The sequence below is a fragment of the Wolffia australiana genome, chromosome 18, assembly GCF_029677425.1.
Source record: "Wolffia australiana isolate 7733 chromosome 18, ASM2967742v1".
Taxonomy (NCBI): domain Eukaryota; kingdom Viridiplantae; phylum Streptophyta; class Magnoliopsida; order Alismatales; family Araceae; genus Wolffia; species Wolffia australiana.
The window spans coordinates 9,252,485-9,267,504 of NC_135852.1; the positions used below are offsets into that span (position 1 = coordinate 9,252,485).

The window sequence follows — 15,020 nt, forward strand, 5'->3', positions numbered from 1 at the left end:
ATGAGATGCAAATGCTAAGCATTTCCCATCACTCTTCCTCCACCAATCAAAGAGATACTAATGTGAAGGTTCTCTCTATCTGTGTTCCTCTCCCTCTACCTCTTGATAGAAATACTTTGCAATGGAAGCGTATCAGATACTATCTTTGTTTGATGGATAGGAGTGGGTCTTCTGGATAACAGCAGTGGAGACTAATTCCTCTGATGCAGAGAAGGGCTGGAGGGTCTCAAATACTGCCTTGTTTAAGGATCACAACCATCCTCTTATAGGCCCACATGGGCATGTCACATTACATATCTACCAATCACAGTTATGTAAATGACTCGGCTTCTACACATTTTTAAACATAGTATAATGAAGAATGTATTAATTTAAGCTTTATTAAATAACCTTAGATGGGATTAAAAAAAATAATAATAAGCATAGACATATAGTAAGATGTGTAAGCCCACTTAATCTCTCTCTCTCTCTCTCTCTCTCTCTCTCTCTCTCTCTCTCTTCCAAACGAATGTATTTTGTCCCACAATTGGTCAGTTTTTTACTGGTTTTGCCATTTATATAAAGGGTTCCTTTTTCTTTTTGTTGGGTACAATCCTTCTAAGGTTAGGCTGATGGCTATCAAGTCTGCTGTAAAGAGAGAATTTCCATTTGGACTTGGATTTAGGAAACATTGATTTTTTTATTGTGTATTTATCTCTGAAATTAATTCTGCCTTTTGCTCTGTGTTGTAACATAGCCTTCTTATTAGAGGCCATATTTAACTTATCCTCTTTGGGTTATATGTTGCTACACTCCCATGCAAAGCTTTGCTTTCAAAATGCTGCTTCCTATCCTCCACATTTCACTCAAATCTTGTTTCTTTCTCTCCTACAATTGATGCATTTTTTGGACCTGTCATCGAGTTCTAATTGGAAGATGACACTTCTTAAAAATATTTCATAGACTATTTTAAAAACCATACCCTCGGTCCAGAGGCTGCGGTGACGGTGGTGGGTAAATGTGTATCTGCATCCCATGCCTTTCAATTGTGATCAGTGATCAGAGATATCATGAAATGGAGAGAAAAAAGTCAGGTAGCTCTACATTCATGCCGACTCGGAAGATATGGGATTTTTCCAATCCTATATATATACAAATTACGAGAATCTATCACTCTCTCTCTAGGAAGGGGGGCGGGCGCCCATTAGGGCAGGGTTCTTCCAAGTGGGTCTTCTTCCTCTTGGAGAGGACACGCTCATTGACCGAGCTACGGATGGCCATGGTGTCACGGATGGTGCCCAGAACTTGCTCACACTGCTCATCCAAAGCGAGCATGGGAAAGGGCTCCTCTATTAGAACACCCACCTGGTCCATAGCCATAATCAAAGTCAACTCAAATACATCAAAAGTGAATAGAATGCAAAAGGATGTATCTTCTCAAACATAAAATTCAAAAAAAAAAAAAAAAAAGGAAAAGAGGGTAAAATTCCGCTATGCAGAGAAGAGAACACCCACCTGCTGCAGGGACCCAAAAGAGTAAACTGAAAGAGAAAATACCCTGGAAGACCCAGTGCCATTTATACTTGAAAGTCCACGGAAATGCAAAAGGATGAATATTGTCAAACACAAGTCAGAAAGAAAAAAAACAAGGAAAAGAGGATATACTTCCTCAATGCAGAGGAGAGAACACCCAAAAAAATAACTCACACAAGAAACCCACGAAAAACCAAAAGCATTAGAAGGAATCTTGTCAAACCATAAAGTCAACGGAAATGCAACTGAAGGAATCTTGTCAAACCCAAGCGTAAAAATAAAAGATAAGTAAAAGGGAAACGTGGGCTCACTTCTTCGATGCAGAAGAGACAGGCGGCGCTGATGAAAGTGGCAGGAACCACAATCCAGTTGCAGTCATCCCAGAGAATTACAGGTAGCGTGAGGTGCCAAAGAACCAACAGCCTCGACGTCAATCGCGTGTAAGAAAGAGGGATGGGGATGCCCATCAGCTGCTCACAGGCGCAGATGCCCTCGTGGAAGCTGAACACCTTTGTCTCCTGGAAAATAAAGACATCTAGTTCAAACCGATAGAATGGATTTTGTAGTTAACCATGCTCAGGAAGCATACGTAATGTTATGAATTAACCAAGCAACTATTCTAATCTTGCCCTTGAGGAAGTGATTGATTATAAAACAGAAACATCACCATGAATTTAAATTCTGAATACATGTTAATGTTTTAATCACTCTTTACGGATAGAATGACAGCAACCCTTGGGTGCTACTGAGAAAAGAGGGAAAAGAGACATGAATCAAGAAGGAACCAAAGAGATAAGGATATTGATGAAAAGGGCGTAGGGATTTGAGGTCAGATGAAGATCCTACTGAAGGAGGAAACCAAGGGAATAGGAGAAATTTTACACAACTCAATTCTTCTGTCCCCCCCCAACCGAAGGGAAGAGCTATGGTATTTAACAGAAAATACAAGGAAGATTGGAAAGACAGAAATACCCTACATTAGCCATTTTACGAACAAGACAATTTTCATATAGTCCACAAGGAAAATAATATTGCTCTTAGAGTTGTAGGGAATGGCTAGAAGGCTGGCGGCTGCATCCATGCCGGCCATGGACGGGTAAAAATCTTTGTATGGCTACTGATAGGCTCCTAACTAGGCGGCATTCCCTGCCCAGAGGCCGGCGTGCTTATTGGGAGGCCGTGGCCGTTGTAATTCGGCTCACGACATTAAAGGACTGAGTCATTATGGGTAGCGATGCCCAAATACCTGATCTTTCAGGCCATTGCCACTGTCAGTGGTGATTCACGGCAGACTGTGCACGTGCCCGTCCGCGCCCAAGGCGGGACGGATCAGGTACAGTCCGCGCGTGCAGGGCACGCGGGCTAAACGGTGTGTGCGCGCGCCCCCCAAACGCCGAGCGCCAACGCCAAGCTCCACACACGGGCGCCAACGCTACCCGCCAGCGTCGAGCACTGTGCGCGGGAGCAGGAAGCGCTGCGCGCGGGTGCGGGACGCGCAAGCCGGGCGGCGTGCCGCGGTTGCAGCCCGTGGAGTTGTGCAGGGTGCCACGCAGCGGCCGCGCGGGCAGCGCGCGCGTTGCGTGTGCGGGGCGCGGGGCCCGGAGACATTCCGCCAGGAGACTAAGGCATGTGGCGCACAGAGAGCGCCGAGACGGCACAGCGGGCGCGTAGCGCTCCTGCGGGTAGTGCTGGGCGCACAACGCCCAGCACGGGGGCGCTGAATGCGGCGGCGTCGCGCAGACTGCGTGCTAAAGTGTTGATACGGGTGCTGGTGGCGTGTGTGACCGTCAAGGCAGGGTTGGCGTGTGTGATCGCCAGGCCCGCGGGCGCGCGGCGCCTGGCTCGGCACACTTGTGTAGCGGTAGAGCGGGCACGCGCGCGCGGAGCGGCGGCCCTGAGGCGGTGTGGCAACATTACCTCGGCGCAAAGCGCCTCGTCTCGTTCGTTGTATCACCCCTCGTCTTCCCCCATGTAATTATCCCCAATGATGATGAGCTCTTTATGATATAAATGCAATGACCCTATTTCCTGACAGTGCTGAGCACCACCATCTACTCTAACCCCTTCTATGCGATCTTAAGCAATCTGCAAAGCTTCCGCTGCAAGAAATCAAGGCTGCTCAGTGTTTTGCCCTGAACATTGAGGCCGGCACACGCCAAATTCGAGCAAGAGACCTAGCTCGGGATTTGACCGTGTGACACTACAGAGAGGTGGACATGGCAAAGCCAAGGCCTACAGAGAAGACCAAGGTCAGTGATGGCATGTGAGGAGGTGACAGGAGTCCGTTGTCATCATCATCCCCATTAGAATGGCAAAACGATAATGATTCTTTTTCATGGTCATCCGAGTTATAGACAAATGACGATGATAACTTCGTCTTCAGCATTGTCATCCTGGTACATATGAGTGATGAGGAGTATGATGACTTGTCATCGTCCTCTTATCATCATCATCAAGGACACCAAACCCTACCACAGGGATAGCTTGTGGCATATTGAAGAGATGAAGATATGCTTCTCTTGGCTTGAGGCTGAAATGATGGTTGAGGAACTAGGTCTTTCCCTCTAAGTAGGGCTACACCATGCGAAGATGCTCCAGATCATCTGCGGGAGGCATCTGGAATATAGTTCAATGCTCCTAATCAAGAGATCTGGGTCCGCACCTGAGAAAGGATAAATGACAGCAGTGTGGTGGAAGTGACACGGCTGTCCCAATTCTGGCTCTTTGTCATTCCCTAACTCCCTGCCGCTAAGGGGAGGGTAGATGGAGTCATCTGACAGCTCATCCTCTCCAACAACACACCTTTTATCAATAATTTCGTGATCACATCGGAGAAGGCACTTGGGGAAGCTGGCACACTCTGTCCCAGCTTGCTCCACCTAATTGAGCATTGTGATGTGGAGCATGATTGGGATGAGAGTCTCTGGGAAGATGGGGTTGAAAAAGGCTGTTTGGGCTTCTGGGTATCTATAAGTCACCAATTTCCCTGGGTGGCATGAAAACTGGTGTTGCCTTGCCTCAGGTGGTCGTCACAGGTTTGGAGGGGTGACTAGAGGAGGGTCCCCAGTTTGGGCAGGTCATTGTTGGCCATCTAGATAGTTGATGGGAAAACTGGGCTGCTGTGCCCTTTCTGAGCTGCGCCAGCCCGTGTCCTGTCCCTGGATGGACATATTGGGGGCCCAATGGGAAGCATCCTGAAAGGGCCTCGATAGGCTCCGCCCACGACAGCCATGTTCACCTCCAACAGACCCATAGTCCTGCCCAAAAATGTCTGAGCAATAACAAGCTACATAGTAGGTCTGGGACTCATATGTAAGCAGGAGGGCACCAGGCCTGGGCCCAAGACATGGACTTCTTTTTCCTTGAGGAAGGAACCTGGTACCCGAAAAACTTGCGCGCTGACTAGCACGAGGGTTGGCTTGATTGCAGAGATGGAGGAAAAAGATTCTTGGAGAATCTAGGAAAGGAGAGGGAACTGGAGACATAAGAATATCGATCAAGAGAGGAGAGCTTTTTTCATGAGGAAACCAGCTGAAGATCCAGCTGAGGATACTGATACAGTCCCTTCAGTCACATATAAGCAAAAACACAACGAAAGAACGTCCCGACCAGAAGTAAATATGTCCGGGAACACGTGAGTACCACATGTGTCCCGTGAATAATTCCTCGGAAAGGTGGGAGGTCGTTATGATCACTCTCGGTCAAGACTAGCATAAATAAGCTTCATCCCACTGGGAGGGGAGAGGCAAGTATATTGGGAAGTTGGCAGCGACTGGCGAAGGAGAGATAGAGGATAGGAGCTGCATTTCACGACAATGCCGGGGGTACCCTGGGACAAGTAGGTGTGAATCTCTCTATCTATTTGCTTGATTGTACAGTGATATTGCGAGGAAGGTTTGACTGCATTCGTGCATCACCAAAGAAGGGGAATAAATTGACTTTTTTTCATCAAGAATGTATCAGAGTGTTGAACTGGAGCTGATGTCTATATCCCTCTCTCTATCTCTCTCTCTCTCTCTTTCTGCCCTATTGTAAGTGGGCCACCTTCATATAAGTGGCCCACAGAGGGGACTTAATTAATATCGGAGGCTATTTGACCTCCTCCCACGTGGAATCCCTTAGTAAAGGGTTACACGTGGGAGGGGCCTTTAAGTGACTCCCACGTGGGAGACACATGTAGGGGCCCTTAAAAGGGCCCCAAACCCTAGCCGTCAGAAATGGGAATCATTTTTTTTCTCCTTCATTCTTCCCTTTCAGGCGCCGCCCCCTGGGCTGGAGCACCTTCAACCTCCTCCAGCCCTAGTGGGACCTCTCAGTCTTCCTCTACTCTTTCTCTCTCTCTTGTGATGCTATTCTAACATGGTATCAGAGCTCTAGGAGATCCCTGGAGGCCCCGATTTTGCTTCAGAACATCCCTCCAAGCTTTCTTTTGTTCTCGAATCCCTGCTAGGGTTCAGGGCAACGATTTCAGAGTACCTGTTGGCGGATTGGAACGTGTGAGGAGCCACTTGAAGCCATGGCAAGCCAAGTTGATGAAGATAGTGGGCCTGACTCTGGAAACTCAGGCCAGAACAGTTCAGTCTTGCACCTGCAGGAGCTGGGAAGGCCTGCTGTAGTGTTTCCCCCCTCAGAAGTAAAGTTTGATGGGGGAAACATGTTTGAATGGTCCAAGATGGTGACTCTGACAGTCTATGGCTGTCTGTTGGGAGATCATCTCACAGATCTGCCCAAAGCTGTTGCAGATCCAGAGTTTAAAAAATGGAAGGCAGAAGAGTCACTCATACTAAGTTGGATGTTGCGGTCGATGACACCGGAGATGCGCCGGGACTTCCTCTACTGCAACACTGTTAAAGAACTGTGGGATGAGATACAGCGCTACACAGCAGAGCAGTCCCATGACTGGAGGATTTATGAACTAAGAGTGCTGGAATCACAGGCCCGTCAAGGGACTGAAAACATCCGCCAGTATTCTTCACGCCTGAAAGCCATTTGGAGGGAGACTGATCATCTTTGGCCCACACAGAATCCGCTGTCTGTGGAGCGCCAGTATATCCTTAAGCAGAGGATATTCACCTTTCTGATGGGATTGAATCAGGTATTTGAAGCTGTTAGGAGTCAACTTCTCCACCGAGAAAAACTGCCCACTCGAGGAAGCTATCAGCGCCACTCTGCAGGCCGAGAGCAGATTTGGGGTCACACCCGACTCCCAGGGGCAGAATTCCTCTGCGTTACTAACCAAGAAACCTGAGGGTCGAGGCGGTCCTCCCGGAGGATGGACAACAAGGCCAGCACCACCAAATCCAGCAGTAGGTGGTGACGGTGAAGACAATCGTGACTCGCTATTTTGCAACTACTGCAAAAAGCGCCGTCACACCAAGGAGAACTGCTGGAAGCTTGCTTGGAAGAACCAGCAATCTTCATCCGGGAAGAAAGCTCGTGGCGCTCGAACCCAGCAGCTCAACTGCTGCAGTCACGAATGTTCAAGTCGAGGAAATCCAGGAGCGCCTGAGTTCGACTGCCCTCGCTAAATCAGGTAATTCATCTTCCCCTGTATGGGTGGGCGATACCGGGGCAACGGATCACATGTCCCCTGAAGGATCAATGTTTCAAACTTATGTCCGAGCTGGTGGTCCTCACAAAGTCCAAACTGCGGGAGGAGGTTCCTTGTCAGTCAAGGGAGTGGGGGATATATTGGTCGACTCTATCGGAACCCTCAGGAGGGTATTACATGTCCAAGATCTACGGGCAAATCTGATTTCCATACAGAAATTAGTAGATGATTACGGATGGCGTTTTATACTTGACAGTGACAGCTGCTTTCTCTGTGACAAGGTCTCCGGAAGATGATTTCGCCTTTAGACGAAGACGGACTCCTCCTCCTCGATCGTCCTCTGCAACAATGCTTGGTGACGCAGCTAAGTCGGACCGGGAGGAACGGGTGATGCGCCTACATCGACAAATGGGACACCCACCTTTTGACTTGATGAAAACTTGTTATCCTCGTCTTTTTTTTGGGGTTCTGGACGATGAGTTGTTTTGTGAAGCATGTCACTTGGCGAAACATCGCCGAACAAGTTTTAAGTTGATTGATGATCGATGTCTCTCACCTTTTGAATGTATTCACAGCGACGTATGGGGACCCTGTCCTGTGACCAGCCTTACAGGATGTCGGTATTTTGTTGTGTTTATAGACGACTGTACAAGGGCGATGTGGACATACCTACTGAAGTCGAAGGCGGAAGTTTCAGAAGTTTTGATGAAGTTCTGCGAGTTGATCTCCACGCAGTTCGGGAGGACTGTGAAGAAATTCAGAACGGATAATGGTTCTGAATTTTTCAACGAAACCGTAAACTCCTACCTTTCAAGCCGCGGCATTGTACACGAATCGTCATGTGTCAACACTCCTCAGCAGAACGGTCTGGCGGAACGTCGTCTGGGATACACTCTGGCCATGTCCCGTGCATTGCTGTTCCAAGCGAATTTGCCGAAACACTATTGGGGTGAAGCCGTCTTAACCTCTACTTATCTGGTGAACCGGACACCAATGAAAATTCTGGGATATCAGTCACCGTTAAGCCTGCTTAGTTCCTCCTTCCCGCGACTGAAGTTGTTCTCTGGATTGCCGGCTCGTATCTTTGGGTGCTGTGTGTATGTTCACCACAATGGCAGCAAGCTCGACCCACGGGCACTAAAGTGCATCTTCGTCGGGTACTCGGGAACTCAGAAAGGATATCGGTGCTACCATCCCTCATCCCGGAAGTTCTATGTTTCTGCAGACGTTACCTTCCGCGAATCTGAATTTTTCTATGGATCGGCAGAGCCTTCAAAGACCGTAGCAGACGTGACTCCAAGTGGAATCGAGTTCCTGTCCATCCCGGCAGTCAGATATCAAGAGGAACCTCCTAGTGATAAACAGTTGCTTGAAACTCCAAGTCCATGTGTGGATAGTGCAGAGGGCACTGCACAAGACAGTGAAGAACAGGAAGTGGAGGAACAGGATGAAGATGAAACTCAGCCCCCCGTTCCGTTAGAAGACGACAGTGTAGCAGTCTCTCTTCTGCCCGAACCAGTTGAATCAAATGAACAGCCAGAACTAGCTCCAAGTGACCTGGGATGGCCGATTGCGTTACGGAAGGGTGTGCGGTCCTGCCGATCCACACCAAAATACCCCATTGGCCAGTATGTGAAGTATGAGAAACTTGGAGCGAATTATGCAAGCTTTCTGACGGAACTGGGGAATATTATTGTTCCCACTCGAGTTGAAGAAGCTCTCCAACACCCGGGATGGAAATCGGCCATGGATGAAGAAATGTCTGCGCTTGAGAAAAACGGTACTTGGGATGTCGTCTCTCCTCCAAAGGGGAAACGGATAGTGGGATGTAAGTGGGTATTCACCCCAAAGTTCCACTGCAATGGTGTACTCGACCGGTTGAAGGCTCGTCTGGTGGCAAAGGGATACACTCAAATCCAGGGAATTGACTACGATGAAACATTTGCTCCAGTTGCAAAGTTCAACACAGTCCGTATTTTAATTGCCATTGCTGCCAAGTGTGACTGGGAAATCTCCCAGTTTGATGTCAAAAATGCGTTTCTCCATGGAGAGTTGGAGGAAGACGTCTATATGCAATTTCCGCCAGGCTATGAACCGGTGGGTGCCGGACAATTGGTATGCAAGTTAAAGAAGGCTCTCTACGGGCTCAAACAGTCTCCCAGGGCGTGGTTCGGGAGGTTTACGAAGACGATGTTGAGATTGGGCTATCACCAAGCAAGGGGTGACCACACTTTGTTCATCAGACATGGAAGCAACCAAAAAATTTGTCTCCTGATTGTCTATGTGGACGATATCCTCATCACAGGCAGCGATGTTGTAGGCATTCAGCAGTTGAGTAAGGCACTCTCAAGAGAGTTTGACTTGAAAAGCTTGGGCCGACTGAGGTATTTTTTGGGCATCGAAGTGGCCCACTCAAAGGCTGGCATTTCATTAAGCCAGCATAAGTACACCTTAGATCTTCTGAAAGAGACCGGGCAGCTAGGGTGCAAACCCGCGGCAACTCCACTTGATCCCAACGTGCAGATTGGAACGGGGGAAGACAGTGCTGCAGTGGATAAGAGCTCCTATCAGAGGTTGATCGGGAAACTGATCTACTTGAATCACACGCGACCGGACATCTCCTTTGCCGTGAGCCTACTCAGCCAATTCATGAGTGCGCCCCATGAAGTACACCTACGAGCGGCCTACCGGATTTTAGCGTACCTGAAGTACACCGTTGGACAGGGACTTCTGTTTTCACGGGAGGGCGGGCTCACCCTCGAGGCTTACACCGATTCAGACTGGGCAGGGTCTGTGGTTGACCGAAGGTCCACTTCGGGTTACTGCACATTCCTCGGTGGGAGTCTTGTGACATGGCGGAGCAAGAAGCAAAAGGAGGTGTCATTATCTAGTGCAGAAGCAGAACTTCGGGCATTAAAAAGGGGTGTTTCCGAATGTCGGTGGTTGAAGCACCTACTGGAAGACCTGTCCCTGTATGGAGATCAGGGAATACAACTCTACTGTGACAACCAGTCGGCTCTGGCTATTGTCAAGAATCCTGTTCAACATGACAGGACGAAACACATGGCTTTGAACCGGCACTATCTTGCAGAGAACATCCGCAGCGGGAACATTCAACCTATCTTTGTGCCATCCATCAACCAGAAAGCGGACATCTTCACGAAGGCCCTTCCGACATCACGCTTCCAGTCCTTGGTGATCAAGCTCGGCATGGGTAACATCCACACCTAGCTTGCGGGAGGGTGTTGAACTGGAGCTGATGTCTATATCCCTCTCTCTATCTCTCTCTCTCTCTCTTTCTGCCCTATTGTAAGTGGGCCACCTTCATATAAGTGGCCCACAGAGGGGACTTAATTAATATCGGAGGCTATTTGACCTCCTCCCACGTGGAATCCCTTAGTAAAGGGTTACACGTGGGAGGGGCCTTTAAGTGACTCCCACGTGGGAGACACATGTAGGGGCCCTTAAAAGGGCCCCAAACCCTAGCCGTCGGAAATCGGAATCATTTTTTTTCTCCTTCATTCTTCCCTTTCAGGCGCCGCCCCCTGGGCTGGAGCACCTTCAACCTCCTCCAGCCCTAGTGGGACCTCTCAGTCTTCCTCTACTCTTTCTCTCTCTCTTGTGATGCTATTCTAACACAGAGACCAGGGGAATATGAGAGATCCAGACACAGCTACTTGATTCTTCGGTCTTTTTTAACGTACAATATAAGGAAAATAGGAAAGAAAGAGATACCCTTGAAAGGGGATGAGAATTGTATCAGAAAGACAGTGAAAAGCAAGTAGAAGATTTATTTCATTTGATCAGGAATAAACACATTAGACTCCTGGAAAACAAAAAATAAATCTGATTAACCAATGGATACAATATGATATCAATCACGTTTAAGAAGCATACTCATTCTAATGCATTAAATATATTAGTTTCCCAACGTGACCCGACAAGAAAAGATTAACGGTAGACCAAAAACATCACTATGACTAAAGTTTTGAATGAATCACTCTGATGATAAAGAAAAATAAACTAGAAAAGAAACTGAAACACAAAGAGAAGATTAATTTGTATTCGATCAAGTTTAAAAACATCGTCGCTCCTCCTTCAGAAAGGTTAAAAAATATTTGAAGGCAAATAAAGGATGAAGAATAATCCGAGAAAAACTAGCTCACTTGAGATATCTAGTGTCGTGTTTACCATGACACACCTCTTGGCCTCTTCTGTTTGCAGAAGCTGAATGCTCCCGGAAATAAACTCAATTATGCAGCGGGGGCGATGCTTGGATCTCATCACAACAGCTAAATCCTCCTCGTCGAGAAGATTTTGCAGGTCAGCCGCAATATCTGAGTCAAAACTTACATGGCACTGCATTAAAAATACAACACAGTAAACAATCTTAAAAACCCCATCAATTTTAACAACTTATAAAAGCAATCTTAGAACCTCAAATACGCTCTATCTAGCTTAGCCATAAAATTCCCCCAGGAAAACGGGGAAACCTGAATCGAAAGATAAAATCTTTCGCAAGATGAAATGATCTGATGGGGACACAAATCAAATACGCTCTATCTAGCTTAGCTTTAAAATTCCCCCAGGAAAAATGGGAAACCTGAATCCAAAGATAAAATCTTTCGCAAGATGAAATGATCTGATGGGGACACAAATCAAATACGCTCTATCTAGATTAGCTATAAAATTCCTTCAGGAAAAAAGGGGAAACCTGAATCGAAAGAAAAAATCTTTCCCAAGAAGAAATGATCTAATGGGGACACAAATCATGTAAGAAGAAAACCCAGTAACCCGAACCTTGAGGGCAACAGGAAACGCCATGATATAGCTGAGAAGAGCCTTCCTTGTATCGGCATCGGCAGAGAGCTCGCACCCGCCAGAAGACATCACCATGCCAGCCAGCTCGCTGGTCCCGGCCATAACCTTGATCCAAGTATGCCTTCCTTCCTGAAATCTCGAATAGGAAGCCTCCGTTCTAAACACCAGCAAAAGGGCAAGAGCCGGAGCAGTAAGCTGGTAAGGAAGCGGAGAAGCCCTAAGAACAGGGAAGAACTCAGGCAACAATCCCGCCGTGACCGCCCAATTGTACGTCGCCAGAGTTGCCGCGACCGCCGTCAGAGAGAACACAGGAGGAATCAAAGACAGAATCACCCGGGAAGATAGACTGGAGAGGAGGTGGCGGACATGGCGGAGAGAGCTCCGGTGCTCGACCCAGAGATCGTGATTGTAGAGAGAGCGGCGTCTCCGCATCCCTCTCTCCTTGATGGCATCTGCCCAGTCGGGGATTTTGCGCAAATAAGAGATTAGGGGAGATGGGTCGGGCTCTTTTGAGCATACTACTCGGTAGAGAAGCGGGCGGAGTGGAGAAGAGCGAGATTTGTGAAGGAATTTCGCCGATAGCTTCGGATTTCGGCCGATGAAGGAGGTTGAGAGATGGGTAGGAGCGCTGGCGCTATTGCTTGAAGGTTTTGGCATTGGCCTTGGAATTGGAGACGTGGGTTTAAGAGGATCTTCCGCTCTGCATCTGGTAGCGATGGAGCAGAGAAGACGAGGGAGAGGAGGAAGACGAGAGGAGTAGGATAACAGTAGCACTTGTGACTGAGAATATTAAGGGGTTTTGGTTCATGCTAGTTCTACACAATAAATATCCTCAAGTTTTTTATCATGTTTTTTTTATTGTCTAAACTTGTGAAGCCAAATAATCTTTCGCTCTTCTCCTCCCTCTATCATGATACAAATGTGTGTAAGAAGAGGGGTGAGAGTGTTTTCAACATGCTCTTCTCATGTTTGAGCACATTTGTCAGTCTTGGTTGTTGATTTTGTGTGTTGGTTTTCATTGAAGTAATCATTTATGGTTTTAATTTTTCCATATTTGTCTTATTTCAATGTGCTTCATCCTTTTATAAGATATGGGGGTTCAGAGTTTAATTTTGTAGAGTTGGTTATGTCATAGAGTGAAACTCTTGAGGTGTTTAAGTCAAGTACATTCACTTGTGGCATATGAGGTAGTGTGATGTTCTGAATTTGGTTTCAAAGAGGGAAACCATTGATTTGTGTCTTTCTTATAAATAAGATAGGTTTCCACCAAAAGATATTGATTGATCATTTATCAGTATCATAAAATTGCCAAATTTTCATGAAATATATGTTGTGTTTAGATAGGTTTTTTGTCACAAAACAAGTCAATGCCCTTCAGGATTTTACTAAGTGGTTGAGTATTATCTATATTAGCTCTTATCATGAAATTTGAATCATTGATGTATCACACTACTTGCATAGTAGTAGAACGTCGGGTAAAGGTGAGAAAGTTCATTTTTCTAGCACACAATTTCTACAGTGATATGAATTTTCAAGGTGGTCATGTAAACAAATGACATTTAGTATTAAAATTCATAGGCATCTCCTGATAGATTTTGAAACTTACATCAATATTGTTAATATAAAATGAAAACATATTTCCATCACTTGATAATGGTACCTATTCCAGAGAATAAAACATTAATGAATGGGAAGTCATCCAATGTCCGAAGTGGCAAATGCCTAAGATTGAAATCATTAAATTCATGTGTATCTAGAGAGTCCAATTAAATAAGTACATCAAAAGCATGAATAATATAAATAAGAAATATTTTAATGCTATGATGATTAAATTTAGTGTCAGCGAAAATTTCAAAAAAAAAGTGGGATAGAAAACAAGCAGATGAGATTCACTCTAGAAATGAAGTCTTGTGATGATTTATTTATATTTCATAATATAAATTCGGACAGAGAAATAATTTTTTTAATTTCCATTTGAATAAAATGATACTAATTATGTGCTACCAATTATAAAAAAATTTCTCAAAATTTTAACATTTTAGTCATTTTAGTGAATGTCTCGGTAAAGTATTCCACATATAGGTGTGAAAGGTCATTAACTAATAGATGTGTTTTAAGTTTTTTTATTTGATCAAAATGATACAGTTTTCGCATGGAAGTCCAAGGACTGTTGGGACATGCAGGCTTTTGATCGACATGATCTAAACTCAATTGTCCACCGTAATATCGAATCAAAGACAAACATGAAAACCAAAAACCCCACATTTACATAGATCAAATTTGAGATTTCTTGGCTCCTCGAGTCAGCATCTTCAAGTCATTCAAATATCTAGCCTCTAGACCTATCCATGCAATATTTGAGTGTCGGATCTCCTCTTCATCCTGCAAACGTGGAAATCCAATTTTATCTCCATCTAGTTTCCACAAGAAGCAACACTTAGGGATGACGAAGAGAAGAAAGAGGGGCCCCTCAAACTGACTCCCATAGGCATCAAATGAGGGTGCCCCCTTTTATTTGGAAATTTTCATAAAATTATCAAGGAAAATTTTTAAACTCCCAATCATCGGGAACATTTAATAAAAGTCCCCCAACTTAGAGTGTAACCATCGTCGTTCAAAAACATCGACTATGTAGCCCTTTAGGCTCATGTATCAGTCTAGTTAATAACTTCAATGCCGCAACTAGTTTTATGGGGCCGACCTTATTAATTATCTATACCAAATAGATATTAGTTAATCAAGAATCGATTAAACCTAATAAATTGGGATGACAAACTATATCTTGTTCCATAGAAGATACAAAGGAGTATGTCAACTCTCTCACGGCACTGATAACATGCATTTCTAGTGCCTTATATTATTATATTTATGTGTCTTTATGCATTAAATTACTCATATTTGCATGTTATCAAGCTTAAAATGATTAAATCTATTTTTAGAATAAATTTTTGATTTTTTGTATTTTTAAGGATTTTTCTAACAGTATATTCTAAAGGAATATAACTTTTGAGACAGAATATGATTTTTCTAGAATTTTTGGATATTATATTTGGAAAGATATGATTTTTTTGAGTCAATATATACATGTATTTATACGTACATACATATAAATTTTTCATAGTTATAGTTTTTATTT

The 15,020-nt window shown here is 45.3% G+C and overlaps 1 protein-coding gene across 1 annotated transcript; it reads right to left on the reverse strand.

Annotated features, from left to right (window-relative positions):
• Positions 1–1,015: 1,015 nt before the first annotated feature.
• On the reverse strand, positions 1,016–12,677 carry LOC144714899 (voltage-dependent chloride channel 1, chloroplastic-like). Its single transcript, XM_078589702.1, has 4 exons — positions 11,864–12,677; positions 11,255–11,422; positions 1,824–2,030; positions 1,016–1,344 (listed from the first exon to the last, which is right to left on the reverse strand). The coding sequence occupies exons 1-4, from the start codon at positions 12,539–12,541 to the stop codon at positions 1,150–1,152; spliced, it is 1,248 nt and encodes a 415-aa protein (XP_078445828.1). The 5' UTR covers positions 12,542–12,677; the 3' UTR covers positions 1,016–1,149.
• Positions 12,678–15,020: the final 2,343 nt, after the last annotated feature.

Bases quoted from the DNA above. Each gene is read 5' to 3' on its own strand.
- LOC144714899 (XM_078589702.1), bottom strand. From the start codon at position 12,541: ATGCCAAAACCTTCAAGCAATAGCGCCAGCGCTCCTACCCATCTCTCA. The intron at 11,423-11,863 runs GTTCGGGTTACT...TTTTTAATGCAG, and splicing joins CGTTTCCTGTTGCCCTCAAG to TGCCATGTAAGTTTTGACTC. The intron at 2,031-11,254 runs GTAAACACGACA...TTTATTTTCCAG, and splicing joins AGGCCAAGAGGTGTGTCATG to GAGACAAAGGTGTTCAGCTT.